This window comes from Engystomops pustulosus, chromosome 2 (genome assembly GCF_040894005.1).
Source record: "Engystomops pustulosus chromosome 2, aEngPut4.maternal, whole genome shotgun sequence".
Taxonomy (NCBI): domain Eukaryota; kingdom Metazoa; phylum Chordata; class Amphibia; order Anura; family Leptodactylidae; genus Engystomops; species Engystomops pustulosus.
In genome coordinates this window covers 198,830,977-198,856,332 of record NC_092412.1, presented here as the reverse complement: position 1 = coordinate 198,856,332, position 25,356 = coordinate 198,830,977, and the positions used below count along the sequence as shown (strand labels likewise).

Below are 25,356 nucleotides of genomic sequence, written 5' to 3'. Positions count from 1 at the left end.
ACCATGAAAGTGCTGGAGAACATTTTTTTCTCTATATATTCATCCTGAGAGGCTTTCAGAGCTTGCTCTGTGCACCAGGGACACTATTGATCTTTGGAGAGGCGAGTTGGACTTTTATTTTGTATTTGCTACACTTGAACACCTTGTATCCAGTGACTTACTCACCTACCCAGGATGCAGTGTTATTATTGTCTTGTTACTTTCTACCCCATTCAGCTTCACCACCCTGCACTGCACTGATGACACAGATCTAATACACTTTATATAGTGGATGCTAACTTGAGCTGTCCCTTATGGATCAGTGAATGTAAACATCCCGGTTAACACTGAGGCTGAAAAGTATTCTGATCATGTCCAGCAACAAATCACACATATGGAAAGAAGTGACTGGGAAATAAGTCTATCTCAAGGCACACAGCAGATTGCATAACAAACAAATATAGCATTAGACGTAAATGAAATCTGCCATCAAAATCGAGCATGGGTAAAATTGCGACAATTACTCGTATATCCAGTCACTGTGACGGTGTTAATCTTCTTATATATGTTATTCATTGCCTCCACCTTTCTAAAATAAACTTTTTAAATTATGAGTCTGAAGGGCTCCTGGGTGTTTTACCAGAGGCCCTTCATGCTTCAGCTTCTCCCCCTCAAATGACATGTGAAGGTCTAAAATAGCTCCTTTTGGTTTAAAAAAAAATCCCCTCTACATTCACTCAAGCCACTGCATCTATCAAAGAAAGGGAAGTAATTCATTATGAAAATAGGTGTGGGTTGAAGACGTGGGACCCGCACCCATCAGAGTCATTTATAGAAAATCCTCTTGATATGACAAATGTTCAAGAAACCGACTACCACTATCCCCAAATGGCCAATAAACAGCAGGATGCCAGTACACCTACGCATCAGTGTCTTTACATATTTTAGTGCAACATGGCAGGGCATGGCATACAAAACAGTAGGGCACCAGTCTTACTTCTTTACACTACAGCCCAAACGTAAAGAGAGAAAAAAAGTTTTAGGGCTGCTTCAGACACATGTGGTTTGTCTGTTCAGAGTCAGGTTTCATGGACCGACCACAGCGCTCAGTACCAGACTCAGTGTATCTAAGTAACATATGATGCAAGGAGTACCTTCTTTTCCACAAAAAAAAAATATATATATGTTTGACACTAAAAATAACAGTTCAGCACTGTTGTGTGGAAAAAAGGGACTTCTTGCATCCTTTCCTGAAGACTATACGGTCTATGATTGAAGGACTGGAAAAAAAAAATTAAAAAAACACAAATATAACAAATATAAGCTCCCTTAATGCCGATTAAACGTTTGACAAAGTGATCAGTGATTGCACAGTATATTTACAAATGTCCTGCTAATCTCATCATCAAAAATGTTTATTACATAAACCATTCACAAAAAAAAAAAAAAAAAAACACAACACAATTCCTCCAAAACGGAGTCAATGAGAATTCACCAGTCTAATTACCATAATAACCAAATGCGGTATAAAATCAGCAATGAAAAAATTTAGTATCACATACTCACCGTGAGGACTTGCAAAATTAGGCGTTGGAACCATTGTGATCCCAAGGGAAGAAGGAGATTGTGTGGGACCAAATGATGCAGGAGAAGGCGCTCTAAGTGCTCCGCTAGGAGAACTTTGCAAGTTTCCTAATGAAACCAATGGGAAATCAGGTTACATTACTACAGATCATTACTTGCAGGTAGTAAAAGAAAATCTGATCATGGATAAAAGCCCAATTATTTAAGATCAAGCAGCATATGGGTGCCTGTCCCCATCAGATTCTAGACTGTACCTAAAGCTGTCGGTTTGTTTTCTACATTATCAAAGTATTCATTGTGGAGTATATCCTTGAATGTTGCACACTCTCTCAGGCCACATTCCCGGCGGGACCTGGAAGTAGCACTTCTCAACTCCTCTCCATAAAAAGACAAGCTGCCGCTCGCCGTGGCGAGACAACATGTGTTCACCATACAGTGACCGGGTGCCATAGCCATCAAGTGAGTGTCTGCAGGAGGGTATTTTTTTTAATTTCCTTATGGGGTGTCTTGAGAGAATTCCTTAAAGTTTGTGTAAGTATTCTATGTTATGTAAATAGAAAACTGTAGGTTGGAGTTTAAAAAAAAGATCTGATACAGTACTATTTTTCCCTTCCTAACCAATGTCTGCTGGTAGTGGTCATGGCTCTTCTGTATTCAAAATGAGGCTGCGCTGCAGGAGGGTATAGTCCAGTGATGGCAAACCTTTTAGAGGCCAAGTGCCCAAACTACAACAAAGACCCGCTTATTTATCGCAAAGCGCCAACACAGAAATTTAATTTGTGATTTATACTCCCTTCTCTGTCACAGTTTTCATTGATACCAGCACCGTGAGGACACCAATAAAGCAGAAAATAGTCCCAGGTAGAGCTGTCACTTTAAAATAGCTCTGTGCACAGCAAGTCCTGGGCTGTCTGGGACTGCAGGAAGATACCTGGAGTCATCTCTGGTGATAGCCTAAATGCCCACAGAAAGGGCTCTGAGTGCTACCTCTGGCACCAGTGCCATAGGTTAGCCATCACTGGTATAGTCTGTTATTTATATAAATTATTATTATTATTATACCCCCTTAGGTCCATATTTGAATTTTTAGGAAAAAAAAATGAATCCTGAACAACACCCTTAGGGTTTTTTTACCTTTTTTTTTAATTAAAGATTTAATCATATTTAAATTGAATGCATGCACAGTGTCTATAAGCCATATAGGTTTTAGCACTAAGAAATGAACAGAAGCTCACCTGGTGACTGAGAGTGCATCATTACCGGGGAAGGAGTAACAGTGTTATGGTATGATGATGGTGGAGAAGTCAGAGGATAGGCACCTGATGCACCGGACTGCTTTGCAAACTGTTAATAAGAAATACAGAAAAGTATAACTTAACCCCTTATCGACCTGGCCCTTTTTAGTTATTTCACTCCCCACCTTCAAAAATTCAGAACTTTTTTATTTTTCCATGTAAAGAGCTCTGTGATGACTTGTTTTCTGTGTAACAAATTGCACATCATAGTGACTATTAAATTTTCCATGCCGTGTACTGGGGAGCGGGGAATAAAAATTCCAAATACAGTGAAAATGGTGAAAAAACTGCATTTGCGCCGTTTTCTTGTGTGCTTGGATTTTATGGCTTTCACTGTGCGCCCCAATGACATGTCTACTTTATTCTACTTTATGTATTATGTTTTTTTTAACTTTTTTATTTTTACTATTTTTCAGACTCCCTAAGGTACGTACCCTAGGTTGTCTGATCAATCCCATCATATACTGCCATGCTGCGGTATGGCAGTATATGGGGATTTTCCTCCTCATTCATTACAATGTGCTGATCTTTTTGAAGCCGCCGGCAACGCCAGCTCCGATCACAGGTGTTACCGCTAAGTCTGTGCTGCAATATGCAGCAAAGACTTACCGGCTATGAGGAGGGCTCAGCCCTTGAGCCCTCTCCATGCACCGGGACCATACGCGAGCCGTACTACTAGGGCGCGCGTCTGTAGGTTAAGCTTCACATTGTGAGCTGAAGTGTAACTTTACCATGGTACTTTTTCAACTGTATAAAAACAACTGCTAAAAGATGTGTCAGGGAGTGTCTGTTACATACTTTAAGTAACATTTGCAAAAAAGTAATAAGATTACTACAAGTGACTAGGATTCTAGTGGGCCAAGCAGAATCCTGCTTGTTCCCATTTTCTACAAAAACACAGCTGCTAAGACCCAAATGCAGCAAAATGTTTTATCATTTCATAACATTACCTGCTGTGTCTGAGGCTGAAATTGGGATATTAAAGAATCCATCATATCACCCCCAATAGGTGACGGTGGATTGTCATCTTCATTAACCGATCGTCGCCTTGCGTCCTGATTGCTGTCCACAAACATATTTAAGAAAGTCTAGACAGAAAAAAAGAAACTTTATTAATGTTACAGTAAAGACAAAATACCTTTTAAAAAAGTAGACTTTAAAAATACAGCATTTAGGAGAACATATTTTTTTTTAGAGACTTTATCTATATCCAATACATTCCTATGGTAATTCTAATTTTATTTCTAATGTAATTCCCCCTCAAAATACAAAATACCATTGCACTTGAGAGAAATGCTTAGTATGTGCAAGGAGATTCAATATGAAAATAAGACGTAGAAATATTTATGACAGCAAAAAAAAACAAAAATAATGAGACAGTACGCACCTTCAGTCCTGGTGCAGGATAAAAACCTTCAACAATTTTGCTGTTGTCAAACAGACTATAGGCTCCATCACGTATAGCCACCACTCCCCTACTTCTACAGTAGATGTCTATACAGTACATGTTTCTAAAGGCCAATCGAATGTGAGTGGGAGATTGGGGAAGTATGGAAAAACACTGGTATGCTGTATTGATCCGCTGTGTAAGTCCTAGCATCGGCACTGTTGGAAGCTTGTTGATGGCATTAAGAGGAGCTTGGGTATCAAATAATACCTTGACGGGAAAACAAAGGATATCCAGAAAAAAATGTGTTCAATAAAAGACACTCAAAGAATAATTCTCATAAATGAATAAAATACACACCATGTAAATAAACTGCAGATTATCTGTTCATCTGTGCTCAAATTACAGTGTAAAAGTATTATGAAGATAAAAAAAGACTAATTTGATCTATTAGCTTCAGAAATTGACAGGAAATGCTGTTTGTGAAATCTACAGGATGCCAATATAGTGGACAGTACAAAATCTGCATGTTAGAATAAGTGGATTTTGCTGCAGACACACCAAAAGTTACAGGTGCCAAAATCTAGCCTCAAAAATTTGTGGCCACAAAGGCCCCAATAGATCTCTGTGGCACTTGGTCACAACACAGTGACAGAACAGGGCAACGCCGAGTAGTCTGTGGACTAATCCTATATTTCAGCGGAATTTGGTGGTGGCCGCCTGGCTTTTTATGGAGAGAGGAGGTGTGAGGAGTGCTCACTGCTGCCCCCCAGCTGTGTGTTTGCAGTGATACAGTCTGGGCGCCACTCAGATAGTGTTTTTCATCCTAAATGGGTATAGCAGAATGCACTAGTTAAGGATGATGATGATGATATGGTTTGGTAAGGAGTTTGTAGTACTAGTAAACTTCACTTTACAAAGTAAAATCTGCAGCAAATTTGGCAAATTGTCTTGTGGGTTCAATCCACATTCATAGTAAATGGGTTTATTCTAGAAGGAGACCTATCACTCTCATAAATAAATAATAAAAAAAATACACTAGAATAACACTAATATACCTGTAACAATTGCACTACATTTGGTACTTTGTTGAACATTTCCTGTAGCTGGTGAAGGATGATATTATGACAGTTACTGCAACCCGAATTAGGTCCAGTTGTTCCAAGTGATATGTGAAATTTATGGTGAACAGAATTCCACTGAATACTTATCTGCAATGTGAATGAAAACAAATTATAGCTCAAGACATGTCCGAGAAAACTTGCAAAGCTTTATGTGTGTAAGACATTTCCATAAAATGCTTTTAACATACCGAGCTTCCCTTTGTTTGCCCGTAACATAGGATAAGTTTGCGATAATTGTATAATCTGACTTCAGAGAAAAGGTTTAAATGGGGCGGCAAGTCTTTAAAAGAAAAAAAAAAATTAGAAAGTCATCTTACAATAAATGGTAATGAGATACAATATTTGGCAAAATGAAGTAGAAGGTACCTTGTAAACATCGTGAAAATTCCAACACGCACTCATATAATCGTGCAATGCTATTCCAGTCATTTAGGAACATTTCTACCACTTTGCGTCCACCTACTGGTTCAGAAAGTGGGTTTTCATATGTCAAATAGACATGCCGCGTTGGACCTACAAAATAATCTTGGTTTAAGAGTTTTGAATTCCGACACAAGGATCTACAAATAATGAGCATTATTATAGCTACCTTGCTCTCTAGATGAAGTACTGTTCAGTGGACAGTTTGCAAATACCAACTCGGCTACCCAGGTGCGATTATTCCTGCCTTGCAACCGGAAAGTGCAATCGAGAAGTGACTGTTCTAGTGCCTTCTGTGTTTCTTCACAAATTCCTTTACACGGAGGAATTCTTTATTCACCAAAGAGAAAAGGGCAGAAAAATCATAACATAGGGCAATTATTGTAATGGAGACACTATTTACGGGATATTGTAGTACTTTTTAATCTAACACCTATCCTTGTGATGAATAAGAGTCTGAGTATGCACACTGTGGCCTCAGATGCAGTGGGCTGCCATCAAGCTTTGGAGAGCCATGCGTATAAAGTGGTCTGGTGTCTTCTATCTTGTTCAATCTTTAACACCCCCCCCCAGTTATTGATTTATCGCATGGTTGCTGTGATCTCTGCCGCTTTAATGGCTTCTTGTTCTGCTTGATAACATGACTACAATATGGTATCTTCACATGTCAACAATATGGTGTTTTCTGAGAATGTCATATCAGTCAATCTATTGCCAAGTAAGGGACCAGATGCATGTATCAAGTCTTGTGCAGAACACTGTAATTTCATTTCTGTTGAAGCCGCTTTTGATGACTAGGACCCTGCCAATGTCTGAAGGTTTCTGTGGAAAAGCACTGTTAGGTAATGTGACAGGGGGTTTCAATTTGTTTTGTATTATGGAAGATCACATCAACTCAGGAACGTAATGGATCCATTAATAGCAGGAGCCAGTCATTCAACATGACTTAAACTGTGTCAGTACATACTGCTAAAAATACGGTTTACCTAACATAATAGAAATATATTTAATAAAAGTTTAGCCACGAAGAAAATTTAGGCCCGTATCCACGGGATAAGGCCTAACTTGCTGATCAGTGGGGTCTCAGTGCTGAGACCCTCACAGATCACGAAAACAAGGGGTCCGATGGGATTGCTCAGTTGGATCCCACGTCGCTCCGTCAGATTAATGGAGCAGACGGCCGTGTATGACCATTCTGCCCCATTAATTAAGCTGAGTGAGAAGGGTGACCGCAGCACTCGGCAATTTCAGCTCGTTTTTGTGATCTGAGGGATTCTCAGGACTGAGAACCTTAGTGATCGGCAAGTTAGGCCCTATCTCGTGGATAGGGCTTAACTTTTCTTTGTGGGGAAAACCCCTTTCAGAATCTATCCATTGTAAGTCAGATACATTAATTTTAGACTTTAGATTTATATTATTCATGTAATTTATGTATAATACAAAGAAGAAAAAAAAAAAAGGACTTCTGTACCATATACCAGTGATAAAGCAGAAAACACTATTTACCGTAGTATCCTAATAGCATGGCTGAAACCATCCCCTTCTATCTGGACACCTTGATGGGGAATGTCCATGTTGGACAACTGCAAGAACACACAAAAAAATTGGATTGGGCAAAACAAAAATATTGCTCTGCTACAAAGAACATGGCCTGTCATAAGGCCCTAGGCCAGATTGTTTACAGCCAAGTATTACTTTAGGTAATGTAACAAAGACTACGAACACTCACTTCTGTTCGGAGTCCAATAAACGGCATGTTGGAGTCACACATGGCCACAAAGTGAGCAAGCACTTTATTAAAGGCACACATTTCTCCTGTCCGTTTTGGCTTCTTAGACTCCGGAGCACCCTGATCGCCAGAGAGCTGGAAGAAATAAAATAAACATATCGAAGACCTGCCAAACTGCATTTTGAAAAATTTTTTCTTTAGATTATTAAAATACATACTTTGCGTTTACAGCCAGCTTTCCCTTGTTTTCGCCATGTTCCATCAAAAGAAAGCTCATCAACATTGGTCTTGAATCGCTTTAGCATCAGAGCAGTTGGCGGGTTATCTTCTCCTTCCGTGTGACTGACTGACAAAAAGTGGTAGCTGTATTCCAACTCTGTTGGGTTACCAGGAACCTCGATCATCTCCACTACCTAAAGGCACAGAGAGAACCGGTTCAGATTTTTAAAAAAATACACGTCTAATGCATTGCTAGTTTATAAACATAGTCTAACAGCCTGGCGCATGTAGTCCAATTTAAAGCACACTTCTAGAAAAAAAATATTTCACAAATCAACAGCTCTTATCAAGCTAGACATCAGACTATTAAGCAGTTTCTTTGCTATCACTCTTAAGGGCAGCTTTGTGGTCTCCCCTGTTCATCAGTTCCTCCACCCCAGCTGCTGAGCTTCTTCCTCTGAAAACACAATGCGATTCAACAAGGCACAGCAAGATTAAAAACTCTGCTAACTTCTGTTGCTCAGGAATATTTCTCATGAGTAGCTTGAGAAAATTAACTAAGCAATGAAAAAAAAAAAAAAAAAAAGGGACCACCACAAATATCTTTCTGTTTGTATTTAAAGGGTGAATCAGACAGTTTAGTTAGTGTGAAATCATTGTCATGTGAGTTTCACTTTAAGTTATGTGAATTTCCCCACTGTGGGACTAATAAAGGATTATCTTATCTTAACTAGCAAACTAGATGACTTACTATGTAGTACTGTGGAAGACGAGTAAGTTTGATGAAGAGCTTATGTTTGGAAAGATTGCTGATGGGATGGTTGGCATAGTTTGTTAAATGTAAAGATTCACTGCACACTGTAGGTAGATGCTTCACTGAATGCTTACAACGCTGCTGTCCAAGCCAGAATCTGCAAAGGGAAGGAAAGAAAAAAAAAAATTAAATAAAAAAGGAAACCTACCATCAGAAATCTACCTATTAAAGGGGTTGGTCACTCTTTAATATAAATTGCCCATGTGCCTCTACTGCCGTAAAGGAAACCTACCACGTGTGAAATTCAACTTGTAAGCTTCAAATACCGAGCACCAGCTCAGGATGAGCTGTTGCCGGAGCTTATTTTCGTTATTCTCCTAAACCCCTGTATTTAAACCGCAATACAGCGGTTTAGGAGAATAACGAAAATAAGCTCCGGCACCAGCTCACCCTAAGCTGGTGCTCGGTATTTGAAGCTTACAAGTTGAATTTCATGTGGGAGGTTTCCTTTAATAATAATCCCTGAATACTCACAAAGTCATTCGTCATCACTGATGCATCCTTTATTGCTGTGTGCAGACTGTCTGTGCACTGTGTAGAATGTTTGTTTACATGTCTGATCACTGATAAATAGGAGGGACCTGCATCAGGAGATTATAACTTATCTTGCTTTCCCCCTCTCACCTCCAAGTGTCTGTCAGTGAGAAGGAATGAGAGAGAACAAAACACTCTGGAGGCTGCCATTATGGACAGACTGAAGGAATGAGAGACAGAAAGTGGTGTAGAGATGCAAAGTGCAGCATGTGGAGAACAGGGAAAGGCTGAAGCTCTCACAGGAGGCAAAGACACAGGTACATATATATGCAAAGACATGTCCGATGGAAGAAATTTATTGAAAAGTGGCCAACCCCTTTAAGGTAGATCTGTTGGTAGGTTCGTTGTAACCTTCTAACTGCTAATCACTCCTAACAAAGCTTTAATTAAACTTTATTTAGCTAATATGCTAATTTTTTCCCAGTGGCTACTGGGGCAAGTTGCTGCTGTGGGAACAAAGGCTACTCCTCGCCCAATAACCTCTGTGATCCCTCCAACCTGAACTTCCTCACCACACACCTGCTAGTGCTGCCGCCGCCCTGGCTACTTCGGGAGTGCCACTAATCGCTCCCACATATGCTCCCACAGCACCCCAGTAGCCTCTGGTGAGAATTAGCATATTACAAAGTGTAACTTAGCTTACAACCGATCACAGAATTAACTTCTTCATGACCGATGGTCACTGGTGCCTGAATGTCCAAGTCAATTTTTGACGTTCTGCTATGCAATTCTTTGTATGACCATATCTCTGGAAAAGCTTTACATACCATAACAAATTTTACTTTGTTTTTTTTTCCAAGACATGTGAGACTATCTTACCATCTTACTATCTTGATACCATAGTTTTAATAATTACATATTTAAAATTTGCCAGTAATTTACTACAAATGTGAAAAAAAGAAGCTTTTTTTTTTCATTTTTTCCAATTAGCACCCAAGGGCGCGTTCACGTGTTGCATTTTGTACTGCGTTTCACAGCTGAGGAGAGGTGATGTGCCTAATTGCATTGTTTACATGTGTTAACGCAATGTGTGTTAATACATTGTTAACACATGCGGCAACATCGCGTTTACAATGCATTTTGTAAATGGAAACGTTAACAGTAATGTAATTAGGCAAATCACCTCAACTCAGCTGTTATATTGCGTTTCAAAACAATGAAAACACAGGACAAAACACAACATGTGAATGCGCCCTAAAGGACAACTCCTAGTTACAAATGGCCCTAAGGATTTTCGTAATTTTCTGTACTTTAGCACTAGACTACAATGACCAGCTGTAACAGTTATCCAAGATGTCTGCAATGAAGCTTTATTGTTAATCCTGGTTCTTATGACAATCCAACATTTTAAAATCTAATTGTCATAGAGACCAAAAAAATTTTGGCTGGGGTTACAATTATAAAGTATACAGTTCCGACTTACATACAAATTCAACTTAAAGGAAATCAACCATTTTAAATTGGTAATTGTGACCTAAACATACGGTTACACAGCGCTAGTTAAACCAATGCTGGAGGTGGTCGTGATATGGCAGGGAAATCTGCAGTGTCAATCAAAAATCGGTCAATAGGCATATGACTGCATGCCACTTCTGGGCTTTTGACACAAAGTGCTTGGCGCTTGGTCCCAATCATAACATGCACACGCCTTGCGTGCTTGACACTTGAACACCCCCCCCCCCTCTCCCAAGACCCGGTGACGTCACCGAGCTCTCGGGAGCATTGGCACAGGCACACCGTATCTTCATTATGTGCGGCCATACGAAATGAAGATACAGTGCGGATGCGCCAGTGCTTCCATCTTCATTTAGCATGGAGGCACATAATGAAGATACAGTGCGCCTGTGCCAATGCTCCCAAGAGCCCCCTGATGTGACCGGCTCTCGAGAGCGAAGGAGGGAGAAGTTTCAAGCATGCAAAGCACATGCATTGTTATGAATGTGCCCAAGCGCCAATCATGACCACCTCCAGCATCGGCTTAACCGGCGCTGTGTAACGCTATGTTTAGGTCAGAATGACTAATCTAAAATGGTTGTTTTCCTTTAAAAACAGACCTACAGAACCTATCCTGTACATAACCAGGGGACTGCCTGTAGTAACTTTTACCAAAGTATGTAATAAATATGTAGAATATTATTCCACCCCCCTTTTCCCAGGTTCAGCTACAGATGCAGAGGGTGCATGTACTCCTGCAAAAATAAAAAGTAAAAGTGTTTCCTGCAGCTCCTTCTACATTCTGCCTTCAAGTGACCGGCTGAAGGGGGGCACACTTCAAACGCCTACATCTCCTGAACCCTTGCACCTAGAAACAAAATTCTGGTGTCATATTAAACAGGAGTTTAATGATATTTGGTTTGTGTATGGATGCTTAACAGAACCAAAGATATCCACTCTTAAAGTTACAATCGGCAATAGAAAACTGTACATAAAAATCTACTTTTTTAGTACAATTTTAAGGGTGAATATCTCTGGCTCCGTGAAGCATCCACACACACTCTAGAGGCCTGGGTTCAGGAGATATAGCCGTTTGAAGTTGGCTACTGTCATGACATAAATAAACGTCCTTATGGCAATCTGTCCCAGTGAAAGTTGACTATTTACGTGGAGTGGTCGTGAAAAGGTTAAATAGAGAGAGATTAGGGTTTATAAATGTACAAGGAACCTACCATCAGATCTACCTTAAGACGATTTCCTTTAATGTTTGTGCATTATATTTAGGGATGCAAACTCTGGTTTCTTGAAAATAGCCTTTTATTTATATGAGCATTATTAGTTACATTAAAATAAGGAATTGAACTATGTTTGTGATCACCCAGAATATTGTTGTCCCTTATCAAATGTGTTTTTTCCCTTTTTCACATCAATTTTTATTAAATTATTTTTCCTAACATTAAAGACTTCTATCATCATCTAACAATATTGTATTGGCACGTTATAGATACAACTCTATATATCAGCCAATTGAGTCACTGGTAACGTTTCTGCTTCCCATTCACCAGTGGATGACATTTTGTTAGCGAGTGAAATAAAATGATGTTGAATGCTTTTATAATAGATCTTGATGGGGATTTCCCCATCGCTGCCCCAGGGTTTTTCTTAATGACGTCGCTTTAGCTGCTTCCTTCGCAGAAACAGCCCAACATCCCTACTATGGACTAACAGCCCTACTATGGACTATGCTAGGGATTCCCTAAAGCAGTGCATTTAGCAGTGGTCCCCAAAATAGTCACTCAATAAAAACACTACCACCATAGAAAATTACATCTTGGTATGGAAGTATGGATGTTTTCATGCAATGCTAATAAATATAAAAAAATTGACTATGAAAGAAAAATTGAACAGCCAGGATCATTTAACTCAAGATGGTTTATGACTAACAAGTATATGTCTAACTCAAAAAAAAATGGTCAAATTGGTAAAATACACACAAAAAAAAAACACTAGAGAAAAACAGATTGGCAAAGTATATTTATTATGTTTAGAACATATATGGGCTATATCATAGGTCTCATTGATTGCAAGCTCTTGCAAATTGGGCTCTCATCCCTACTGTTCCAACTGACTGTGTTATTGCTCTAAAAAGGTCTTAATTAGCTTACATATGTAGCCAAAGTTCTACAATATAGATATATATAAGATATAGAATAGTGGTACTATAGAAATAAAGACATTTTTATAGCCATGCAATCAAATCTATCAGGCATACTCTCTGGTGGGAACAATTCTAAGAATATTTTTTGTGGAAAAGATAGAATTAACACTTTTCTATTATAAATTTAGTTTTCTTAAAGGGATACTGTCACCAGCTTATACTACATTAAACTAGAAGCACCCTCAGGCAGGGTATGAAACACATTTTCTAGTATTATCTCTTTTATGATGCTCATAAAATCAGCTCCTAAGACATATGCAAATGTCTCAAATTGTCTGAGATTAGTATAATTTAAATGGTGGAGGGAGAGCATCATTTCAGATGCCCATATCTTGGGCTCTGTATCTGCTAGAAACATGGATGTTGTTGAAAAGTTCAAAAATGAGTAATTGAAGACCAACTATGTATTAACCACCTGTATCTTCGGGTCCATTGCATACAGCCGTGATGGTTTTTAAAATTCTCAACTTTACAATGACACCAGAACCATGTTTATAACAGCCTGCTATACAATCCAAGATCTTAAGTGATGCTCCCTTATTCAGTTTCTAAAAGTGACTCTTCTCAGGCAAAAAGTGACTCTTCATAATTATAATAATAATAATTAGAAGAATAATTGTAATAATAATATAGTGACTCTTCAGATAATTTGCACATTATATATTAGAGTATAAAGCGACCTGAGTATAAGCAGAGATGCCCAATTTTCCCACAAAAAACTGGGAAAACCTAGTGACTTGAGTATAAGCCTGGGGTGGGAAATGCATTGGTCACAGCCTTCACTCAGTACATAGCCAGATTCTGCCCCCAGTATATATATAGTCAGCCTCTGCAACGGAATATTAAAAAAAAAAAAACAAACTCACCTTTCCAATGCCCCCGAAGATCTTCTGGTTTCCAGTCCCCGGCAGGTCTGTGTGCACTGGCCGCGGACACACTGACATGCCGATGATGGAAGACAGAAGAACCTGCGGCGGATGTCGGAAAGGAGAATCCTGGGGGTTTTTTTGGTTTTTTTACTCGAATATAAGCATAGTGAGTTTTTTGTGGTGAAAAACTCGGCTCATATTCCAGTACACACGGTATACATGTGTTAGAAATATGTTGCATACCCTTACTGAGGTTAGTTTGGTGTTGTAAAAGCTGTTGACAGTCTCTTTAAATAAACAATTAGATTAGTTATACTTACTTAAGTTGCTGAAGCCAAGAAATAATTTTTTTCATGTCATCATTGATGGATTTCTCAATGTCATCTAATGTGGTCTGGTCTACAATAATAAAAAAATTTGTTAATTTCAAAGTTAAAAAAAATATATAGTACATAAATTTTTTTTTTACACATTAAATGAAGGGAAAACAAATATAAATCTTACCAAATCCATAAAGCATTAGCTGGAACATTCCTGAGTGTAGATCTACAAACACATGAAGACACTCTGACCGCCCGCAGGGCTCTAGAATGGGGATGACGAGGGTTGGCAGGGCAGTTTCCACAAATGCTACAATACAAATAGAAATACCAAATACGAGGTTAACATTAGGATCACATAAGGTCATCAATAGAAGTTTCTTGTAACATCAGAGAATGGAATACCCTGTTGCAGGATGCAGAGATTGTTCAAGCAGTTTGGACATTTTTTTTGAGAAACTTCTGATACATTTTAAAAAAGAAAACAGGAAAGTCAACATCATTTATATCATTTTATTTGTTGGTAGGGCAGATTTTTCACTGAATCATGAAATCTATGTCAGCTTTGCTCCCCAGGCTGAGCCAACAGATACGGATTCCAGCTCTGGGAAGTTGCATTTACTGCCTTGCATAAATGTAAAGCCAATTGCACACAAACGTGTTCACCACATGGAAATAGACCCATCTGCTGGTCCAATCCCATCAACTTAACACATTGTAAAGGACAGACGGTCCTAAAGTACCGCCACGGCAGCTTGGCTGGCATACTGTGTGTCCTTGCAGCATATCTGTATGATGCAAGGACTCTCATCCTGTGCAATGTGTTTAGTCTGTGGGATAGAACCAACATATGGATAGGTATTCAAGGGCTGCATATATTCATCTATATATATATTCATCTGCAGCGTTCCTACATTGGAGCCGGGAGCAAGCATAATAAGGTACAATAAAGCAAGTATAATAAGAAGGTAGCATAGAAGTCAAAATATTATGTTTGTTCATAATTGTCCAGTCCCATTTTTTTGCTCTAACGTTTCCAGAGTATTCTAGTCGATTAAACACTTTTGGTTTCTCTGCAACTACAAGGTCCAATGAATTGTAGATTAATGTGAAGTTATAAATTAGAAACATACAAGTATTGAATAAAACAAAAACAAACAAGTGATAGATGTATGAATACTCACAGTTATCATTTGGGTTGAAATTCTTTAAGATAGCTTTAAGCTCCTGTAACTTCTGATGTGATCGAGCATGAACACTGTCTATTAGCAGTTTTTCTATAGACAAATGGTCAATCTACAATGGAAAGATGATTTGTAAATATTCATAGACACCAAATACATAATAGACAACTACTGAGAACCAACTTACTCGCATAGCTCTTTCTATCAATTTGGAATCACAAGTTGGAAGCGGAGGCTCATGGGAAATTTGCAATGGTTTTGAACCATCACTCTCATCAATTTTTATAGTGACCTTGTGAACAGAAGCTGTACCCGTTTTTCTTCCAAGTACCTGTTGGCTGTAAAAAAGAAAAAAAAGTAGTAAACAGATATCAAACTAATGATAAACATTCCTTTTATATGGTCCACATGGTACTAAGTATTTGGCAGAGGTTTGCTTGTGTATACAGGTTTTTAGTAGCTTCAGTGCTGTTTACTATATTAACATGGTTAAAACAGAACCCCGACTGGCTATGGGCTTGGTCTAATATTGCAGTTCTTCACCCTTTATAGGGGTTAGATAATTAATCAAGCTATTGAAAGATAGTTTATTATAACAAAATAAAAGATCGGGGTCTACCTCAAGCCCACCACTCTTCCCATTTACGGAGTCTGGTTTTCCACATACTAAGAGAGTGGCCAGTTTCAAACAATATTAAATACAATTTGAATTTGAGTACCACCCTACTTGTCACACAAAAATAAGTGGATGATATGGAAATTTGACACTTAGGAGTGACACCTTTGGAGTAATGGAGGAGGAGGAGGGATGGGGTTTTTTAGTGTGGTTGTTTGTTTTTTTGTAATACAATATGAGGAACATCTCTCCCGGATTTCTGTTGTTTTTGTCATGATATTGTATGAATAGGTGGAAGGAAGATGTATAGTAATGTATAGAATTTTCCTTTATGGGTGAAAGTTATAAAAATCATAAAAATCCATGTTGAAAAAATAAAAATACATACTTCCAAACAGCCAGAATGAGGCATTTCCCTGCAATGTATCTTTCAATCTGTACGAGATCTCCCCACCGTTCCCTTATTAGCATCTGTGCCTGTGAATGGAGGACTTCCAGCTGAAGTGATAAGCAGAAAGAATCTACGCAGCACAAAATTAAGGAATTGTAACACAAATAATGCCCATATAGAAAAAAAACACCACAGCACCTATTAAAACAATAAACAGCTTTAGTAATGTCACAAAAACTGCGCCCTGTTTAACAACTATACAGACAAGGCTACAAGATTTCTACATTAAATCTGGTTATTAATTGCTGCAGTTTTTAGGTCCAATTGTTTCCCATCCTTAATAACTTGACCGGCTGACCAGCTGTCTGGGCCAGAATTTTCCATCTATACCGGTATAGAAACGCCTCAAAGCAAGTCTTAGACATACATATAGAAACAGGTGCACAAAACAGATTGTGGGAGCTTTAGAAGAGCTTGGAGCAGATATTGAGAACATAAGACTTCGAATTGTTCATATTTCTGCTATATGATGAAAGGGGTTTCTCCAGGCAAAAAAGTTAATGACCTATACTATGTTACATCTGCACCCCAATGTTACTGCAATGTGCCAATTTTCCTATGACTTTCTCAGTGCTCAAACTAATTGGTTCATTAAATACATTATTTAAATAGACATTAGTAAGGACAAAATCCAAAGGAATTATAGGAAAAAAAATCATTAAGTAACGCATTTGTGAAAAAGGATACGCAAACAGGTGTACATATCCTGAAGTGGTTTCTCATCTGCAAAAAGCCTGGACTGAACCAACTGGTGAATGAAGTTAATTTGCATGCTGTGTACCAGTGCACGACCGTCTGGAGGGGAAAATAAAAAATAATCAGAAAAACAACATAAACACAAATGACCGTGCATATAATCTAGAAGATAAATCATGAAAGCACATGCCCTGCGGTACTGAGATTATGGGATCAAGAAAGAATGCAAAAATGTATTTAACCCTAAATTTATTTCATTCCCCTTTAGGAAACCCACACACAGTTTGGATAAATATGAATTATTGATGCAAATTTCTAGTTAATTTTTAAGGTCGGTTATTGACCAGTTACGGAAGTACGGATAAAATCTACAGCAGAAAATTTACATGATGTAGATGCAAAAAATCTGCAAAGCAGTCATTTTCCATGCAAAAGAAATCTGCTTCATGTAGATGAGATTTGCAAAATCTCATTGACATGTTTGGTACTGTATTCCACTTCAAATGTATGCAGAATATTGACCAAGTGCATTCACCTATAAAGTAAATATCACTTTGTAGCTCTGTCATTAATGTGGTTGGATAATAAATTGTGCTTTGTTACAATTTCTACCAGAACAGAACAATACAACAAAATATAGATAACCAATCGTCCAACATTTGCTTACAAATTTGTGTATCACTTTACTATAAGTGCATTACTTTAATCCATAACCTAACCTCCGGTTTCTTTATCTTCAACCAGTATTTCCAGTTTCAGAAGTCTCCATGGAACATCCGGATCATCACCCATTACCGTAAGAGTAGCTTCAAACTCCCCCTCTACACGAAACCTCACCCTTCCATTGGCTATAAAATTGGTGAAAAAAAGTTGACAGTAACCAAGAGTATACAGGTCAAATAAACATATGCTATATACTTTTAGACATTCAGGTGATACTACATTGCCAGCAGAAAACACAGAAGAAAAGCAGTCAACCATACCAACTGTGAGATTTGCCAACTGCGGAGGGAGGTCTGTAGTGACCAATCGATGCCTCAGGATTTGATTGAGTTGGTGAAGTGTTGATTGTTTTTCACTTTTGGTAATTGGATCAGGAGGGATTATCTTATCCTAGAAGTCAACAACAAAAAATATTCTTTATGATTAGACTGTTTTAACAAATTTTTAATGGCACCATCTATATGTAATTAGCCATATAATATCTTACAATCTCACTCTTGACAGATGGCTTAATAATTGACAATCACTTGTCATATTTTTAGGGGATTTATTTGCACCAGTCATTGCATTTTGATCACAATAAAAGTATTGAACTCTGTATTGAAGACCCAACATCATATCAGCTAACAATAATGATGTCACAGCTTATTTACTCCCCTATATTTGCAATAAGCTTGTCTAGAATAAGTCGTCTCCAGACCTTTTCTTTCTATAGCCATGAGGCAGATTTTAAGTATATCACGTAAATTATATCCAATAAACATGATTAGTTGAAAGCCCTGCAAAACTAAGAGTGGCAGCAACATATGACAGGCTGCCATTGTGGTCATTTGTCTATAAACATACCCTGATACATGTTGGCAGTCGTGGATAGGACCCTGTTGTAAGAACATCAATTGCGTAAGGAATTGCAAAACTAGGTAGACGAGCATGAACCAGGGCATCTCTGGCTAATGATGCCAATCTGTCAGCGGTGTCAACAAACAAGATGGTTTGCTGGTCGAGAAAGCTTGAAATCATCTGCAGGAAAAAAGGAGGAACATTTTAAGAAACAGACCCATAGCAATCAGCACTGCAGGTAAAGTGTGTCATTTGTCTTCCATAATGATAAAAAAGCACACTTGTTTGCACTGGAATTGCTCAATATACATTCTCTAATAAGTACCAAGAACCAGTCACGGGTGGGCATGGCCGGCCACCTTGGATGGTTGGAAGCCGAACTCAGCACAGCTCCAGTGCCCCTGTAAACAAACATTTTTTTTTATTCAACCCCTCCCAGCCACATATAATTATTTATTTAAGCTCTCAGACAACCCCTTTAAAATTAAACCTGAAATTATTAACACCCAGCAAATCTGTTAGAAATTATGCTCCTGGCAACTAGCCATCTCTATAATTGACTAGGGGGAAACCTCTGGCCTTTCATAGTCATGGATATTTGCTACTCCAAACCCTAACATCAGGCCCGGTCATCTCTAATGTTAATCCATGAAGATGCCGGCAACTACATTACACTCATCATGTAGACCCATTAATTCTCCTGCTACCTGTAGGCTAGTCTGACTGCTGAATCATACAGCAGCACTTACACAGTAATCATGATAATAATTCAATGCTACCCTTTTGCAGGGAAGGAGGAACTCCTCGCATTATATATGTCTATGTGAGATTATAGTAAATACGTTGGGGCAAAGCCACTTGCCCCACTCATGCCCTGTTAGAAAACTTGAAAAAGTGGAGGGGATGGGGCTTGTTAGGTGCCTTTCTCTGCCAAAAACCTGGTACAGAAAGCATAATAAATCTGCCCCATTACATCAATAAAACTAGTTACAAAAGTGCTAATATCCAGGAGCTGGAGGGTTAGATGTGTAGATATAGGTAATACTTACTGCACACTTCTCAACTTTGCCAGCGTTGTTTGCCCATTTCACTAGAGCTAGCAATCTAACGAAGAGCTGACGTGTACGGCTAGCAAACTGCACAATTTCAATTTTCCTAGGACACAAAACAGTGTATATTATGGTCTGCATTATATTGAAGGATTTTTCATCTAAACAAACAGAAGCACAAGCATTAAAACCTTTTATTTCCCCAAGTTTTCAGGTTTCTTACTACAAGTCCTCTTAAGAAAGGTCATTGATATACGAGGTAATAAACCTCATAAATCACCTCCTCTGGCACTCACGTGGAGAGAGTTGACTTATAAGAGTTGTAGTATTTTTTTCAGCTCTCTCCCTGCCAAATATAAAAACATTTTTATTCCCTGACAACACCTTAAAATTAAAGGGAGTCGCCCCTACCGATCAGCAATTCTGAAATTTCTCAGGTGTTGAAAATGTACAGTATACAGGTAGTCCCCAGGTTACGTACAATATAAGGTCCGTAGTTTTGTTCTTAAATTAAATTTGTATGTAAGTCGAAACTGTATATTTTATAATTGTAGCTTTAGGCAATTTTTTTTTTGCCCCAGTGACAATTGGGAGTTTAAAATATTTTTTTTGCTGTAATGGGACAAAGGATTATCAATAAAGCTTCATTACAGACACCTTACAGCTGATTATTGCAGTCTGGGGCTATAGTAAAGCATTCAGAGAGCTTCACCGCAGGTCATAGGGGGCAGAGGGGTCCGTCTTTAACTAGTGGTCGTCTCTAAGTCGGGTGTCCTTAAGAAGGGGACCCCCTGTATAGAGCTGCTCCATACTCGTAGTTCTGCCACAAATTCCTTATGAGTGCTAGGTGTTGGAACCCCAGTGATCTTATATTGAAGACTCATTTTCAGAAAAACCCCTTTAAAACGATGCTCACACATTGCATCAACATATTACACATCCATTGATTCTAGAAATGTTTCTCTATACCCACCATTTGTTATCAATTAATGTAAATATTTTAATTTATTTGACGTATTTTCATCTCTGTGAAATTGGTAGAGATAAGCCTTTTTGCTCCTGCCCACCAATATGACTAGTTAAATTGTTTTCTGAAATAACACTAAGTAGGCTCTCTACTCAAACGGATGGTCATGGGCATAAGCAAACGGCCTGGCTCCGCCCATCTGACAGTGGAAAGCCAAAAATAATTACACCGATTGCTTGGGAATGGTGGCGACTAGAGAAAATATTTCCAAATACTCCAGAATTAGGGGAACAATGCCTACTTAATGATGCAAAGAGGATGGGAAGGGTGGTGGAAGGTTTTATTGAATGCATATTTCTAAATCGGTGTCATTACTATTGAATTTAGATTTCCTCCTCTTACATATGCAGGACTGATAAAATAAATGAAACTTTTTTAGTAAAAAGAACCTTAGCTAAAACTTCTAATACAAGAACAGACTTCACAAAAAAAAACAAAAAAAACAACTAACATTGCAAAAACAGTTTTGCTGACTCTCCAATATTAAATTAAGAAATCTTACCGTTCCATGTCAGTCTTCCTGGGAAGTCTGAAAAGAAAAGGTAAAAATTATTTAGTCAATTTAGTCAATCATGAGTACATCAGATAACTATTGAGTAAAATATTCTGTACATTATATCCCATAATATAGTAGAGCATCACCGGGTTCATCACCACTAAATTCTTCTAAATGTGCAACAATAACATAGCAGAAAAAATATTACTATACATCAAATTTTAGGCCACTTTAAGACGTCCATAATGGGGATACATTTTAGCGTCTTCAGATAAAATCCTGGATAGAAGATGTAACACTGAAAATCCAGATTCTCCATACAAACATTATCTATGAAAGTAACAATGGTGAGTAAATAGAGTAATGTCACTACAATCCGTATAACAAAAGTTTTTCTATCCTCTACAACCCTTATTTTGATGTCTTACGGATGTGGGAATAGAAACAATTCTGTTTATATCCTGGAATTGAATAACAGAAGGCTCCTGTCACATCTCCGCCATTTGAGATGTGCTACTTTTCCCAATAAATATGAGAAAATATAGCAAGTTTTGCAGAACATTGACAGACCACAATGAAAAGTGACTGACCCCCATGAAAACAATGTGGGACCTAAAAAACTCTCTAGCATAGGCCATCAATGTTTCTTTATGTGGATTCCAGAGAGCCATAGCACTTGTACAGTGTCTATTACATAGCTGTGTTATCAGATATCTGCATATAACAGTGACAAATGAGAAGAGGTAAATAAGATAAGTACACAAAGGAAGCAACTTGTTTTTGATCAACCCCATAGCAAAAATGTATTGATACGTTTAATAGGATAAGGATACGAAAGGGAAAACAATGATGAGTGACTAAATTAACCATATTAAGCATTCGTTTTTGAACGCTGCATACAATGACAACACACATAAGGCCTAGTTCACACATACATCTGGTCTTCTAATATTAAGCTTAACTGTCATTTGAGATCATTTTTAATATTGGCCTGGGTGAATTTTATTCTTAAATTCTGCTTTTAAAAAAAAATAAATAAAAAAATCAGGCTCCAGAGCTCCCCCTCATAGAGATCCGTATTCCAGTCGGTACTGTGCGTGTTGACGGAGGCTGCATGAGCGCAGATCTAATCTCCCTGTGTGTGTTTAAACAGCTATGAGAAGGGAGGATTAACCTTTTCACTTTCAGCTTGATCTCTGAAAATAAGGCTCATACCATCCTAAAGGCAGGGAGAGAACAGCAAAGGTCAGCAAACGCTTGTGACAGCGCTGTTTAGCATGATGCACAGATGAACCATGGCAAGAGAAAAGGAACACTAAGGGGCACTTTGCAGGCTATTTCTTAACAAATTAATGAAAATTTCTCAATGAAGAATGATAGAAAAATGTTGACAACACGCCCTGCATACACAATATAAAAAAATATGAAATTACAGTTACTTTAACTTCCGTCAGAAAATGATTATAACAAACACTAATGGATCCGTTAAAACGGAAATCAATAATATTTTCTATGGCTTCCGCTATTTTCAACATAAAAAAAGTTCTTCAGTTTCCGTCTAAATTAGTGCAAACAGACACCATTAAAAGTCCAATGACATCAATAAACATCATAAACTAATGGTCCATTAGTCTTCTGTTATTATAATTTTTTTTGATGAAGTTCATAGCGGAAGTCCAAACAGGTGTGTACTGGACCTAATAATGCTAGTTAAAGGGGCATTTTGGAAGCAGCTGATGCCACACTGATCTTATATAGATCACCCATTGTAAGGTTAGGTGATCAATAACTGCAGTCCCTATCCATCTTTAATGTCCACTCCTACTGTACGAGGCAGCTACAAACATCAAAAGAATCACAAAATGTAGGCACCTTATCATAGACCGTAATGAAAGGGTTGAAAAAGGCATATGCCTTATCATAATTGCTTGACAGCAGTTTCTTATCATGGGAATATACACGAGTCAGCTCCAAATCCATCCATGTAAAAATAGACAAATTCAGTACATTGAAAACAGCAAAACGTGACTGCTGCAACCAAACAGCAGCTGAGAGAGGGCCACTGCCAGCTCCATAAAAACATAAAATGGGAGCCCCATAGGAGCCACAATGCTGAATGGAGGGACAGCGCTGTTGGACAGGCCAAATGTCAATCAGTCACACATCATTTTGATGTTCCGCAACACCTTTCACTAACATCAATTCTGGCGTCACAAGGTGAGGATACCCTGATCTCTGTGTACGCCCCAGCCTACATGGTGTACAGAAGGCAATCTAAGGGAACTTAGGTGCGTATGATAAGGAACAGGCCAATTCCCCCCTTACCACTCAAAACAATATTCCAAAAGAAATCATCTGCATTAACGAAAACAAAAAGAGTGGATGGCCCGCAATTAAAGATGTTGCAATGGCAATTTTAACAGGTATATCAGTGCTATGTTAGGCCCAGTTCCCACTTGCGTTCAGACCTCCGTTTTATTAGGCCATCACCAGGGTGATGATAACAGAATCTACCGTCCATTGATTTCATGGACCTTTAATAGATTCCATTACTTTAATGAAGAAAAGAAGGGGCACAAACTAATGGACTCCAATTAAATCAAAGAATATTGTTACAGAATCATTAGACTTTCGTTATTTTCATTATAGTGGCAAGAGAATAACAGAGACCCAAATACATGTGAAATGCATCCAAGATCAATTGAGTGACAGTTCGTCATTCATTCAGTGAAAAATTATTCTAGCAGGAAGAATATGACAGCACAGGGCATGTATGTACAGAGAGTGTGCACTGCAGTAAATGAAGCTCGACCTACCATCAGGCCACACATGACCACGTCTACCATGGATACCAACATGACTAAACTGAAGGTAGCTAATGGTAGCCAGATCACATCCCAAAAAGTGACAATGACAAGTATCTGCACAGATGTAAGTAATTGATTCGTAATGGCTTCCTACTCATCAGACATTACAGGAGTGATCATATGTAAATCAAGTTGTACTGGAGACTGCCGAGCATCTCCATATGAATACCCTGCAGGGGCTCATCCAGTGCTAGCACTACCCCCCTGCCCTGAGAGCACTTACAGGTCGGCCAGCACATTGATCTCCTGGTAAGTCCTCTGCAGCAGGAAGTCGATGAGGGTGCTGAGGCGATAGCCATGGCTGCTGGAGCTAGCGGCCACCACAGTGCCCGGGGGAGGTGGCTGAGGAACGGCAGTGGGACCCCCAGCCACCACCAGCTGACTGCTCTCCAGCTGTACAGGAGGCATCCTGCCTGAGCTTGACAAGCTACCGTTCACACAAGCCGAGTGTGCGGAGGAAAGACATGGGACCCCGGGGCCGGGAGCCCCGCACACTGAAGCCCGCGGAACACGAAATACAACAAATGTGTGAGAACCCCGGGCCCTACAGGCGGCCGCCTCCTTCACGCACCGGAAGGGAATGTAGCAGCAGCTACGGGGGAAGGGGCTACACCGGAAGGGACTCGCTCCCACAGACACACACAGAGCGCAAGCGCGGCGTGCGTTGATGGGCGGGGCCTGAGGTTTGTCTTATAGTCGTCACATCATGCTGTGAGTGACTGTGTCGTGTCCGCCGGGCAAGCTGTGCTGAGTGATGACAGGCAAGAGCCTCATTAGCCGCAGTTCACATGGGTAGAACTGCCTGGATTTTGATATGTACTGTAATGACTTATATCTCATTGTGAATTATACACATATATCTATTATGGGGCAATAAAATTTGGGCAAAAGTCTGACAAAAGGAACAAAATTCTGTGTTAGACTAATTCTAATTTATAGTGAGCCTGGCTAGAAAAAACAAACAAGAACTGCTCCAGGCTTAGCAAATCAGGTCTATAGCTGGTGGATAGGGTGTATTTTACCACTGCCAGACTGAGGATCTCTGCCCCAGGTGTCATGTAGCCAATGCATCTACCATCATGATAAACCAGGGACACTTAGGCCCCTTTCACACTTGCGTTTTTCACACGCATTTTCTGCGCATGCTTTTGACGCACAGAACTTGCATTGCATTACTTGCATAAGAAATGTTAGGGAGGGAACAGCAGAAAGACAGGACTAGCAGCTTTAATTGCTACTTTTGACTTCCCCCTTGTTGTCTGTAGCTACTGATCTGCAAACAAGTGCAGATCTGTGGCCTATGTTCAGAAGACTGTCTTATAATGAGTATATTCGTGTGTGTGTTTAAATGTATATGTTTGTATATGTTATGTGTGTATCCGCTGTCTATATACTTACTTGATGTGTATATACTATATGTAAGGGTAAATTCACATGGCCGTCTCCAGGGACGTATATGCGGCCGCATAAATTTGCGGGCG

General features: G+C 39.0%; 1 protein-coding gene across 2 annotated transcripts in view; it reads right to left on the bottom strand.

Annotated features, from left to right (window-relative positions):
• The window catches only part of MED14 (mediator complex subunit 14), a 35,200-nt gene extending 10,693 nt beyond the window's left edge, over positions 1-24,507 (bottom strand). For both annotated transcript variants that reach the window (XM_072137797.1, XM_072137798.1), the window contains exons 1-24: positions 24,099-24,507; positions 21,015-21,041; positions 19,486-19,591; positions 18,443-18,616; positions 17,857-17,986; positions 17,593-17,721; positions 16,865-16,972; positions 16,115-16,247; positions 15,298-15,448; positions 15,111-15,222; positions 14,111-14,236; positions 13,927-14,005; positions 8,489-8,648; positions 7,737-7,931; positions 7,519-7,653; positions 7,296-7,372; positions 5,959-6,119; positions 5,736-5,882; positions 5,558-5,649; positions 5,304-5,456; positions 4,246-4,515; positions 3,809-3,946; positions 2,799-2,907; positions 1,546-1,671 (exon numbers count right to left, since the gene is read on the bottom strand). In XM_072137797.1, coding sequence (XP_071993898.1) covers positions 1,546-1,671; positions 2,799-2,907; positions 3,809-3,946; positions 4,246-4,515; positions 5,304-5,456; positions 5,558-5,649; positions 5,736-5,882; positions 5,959-6,119; positions 7,296-7,372; positions 7,519-7,653; positions 7,737-7,931; positions 8,489-8,648; positions 13,927-14,005; positions 14,111-14,236; positions 15,111-15,222; positions 15,298-15,448; positions 16,115-16,247; positions 16,865-16,972; positions 17,593-17,721; positions 17,857-17,986; positions 18,443-18,616; positions 19,486-19,591; positions 21,015-21,041; positions 24,099-24,283 — 3,223 coding nt within the window. In that variant the 5' untranslated portion in view covers positions 24,284-24,507. The remainder of the gene's footprint in view (positions 1-1,545; positions 1,672-2,798; positions 2,908-3,808; positions 3,947-4,245; positions 4,516-5,303; positions 5,457-5,557; positions 5,650-5,735; positions 5,883-5,958; positions 6,120-7,295; positions 7,373-7,518; positions 7,654-7,736; positions 7,932-8,488; positions 8,649-13,926; positions 14,006-14,110; positions 14,237-15,110; positions 15,223-15,297; positions 15,449-16,114; positions 16,248-16,864; positions 16,973-17,592; positions 17,722-17,856; positions 17,987-18,442; positions 18,617-19,485; positions 19,592-21,014; positions 21,042-24,098) is intronic.
• Between the last annotated feature and the right edge of the window lie 849 nt (positions 24,508-25,356).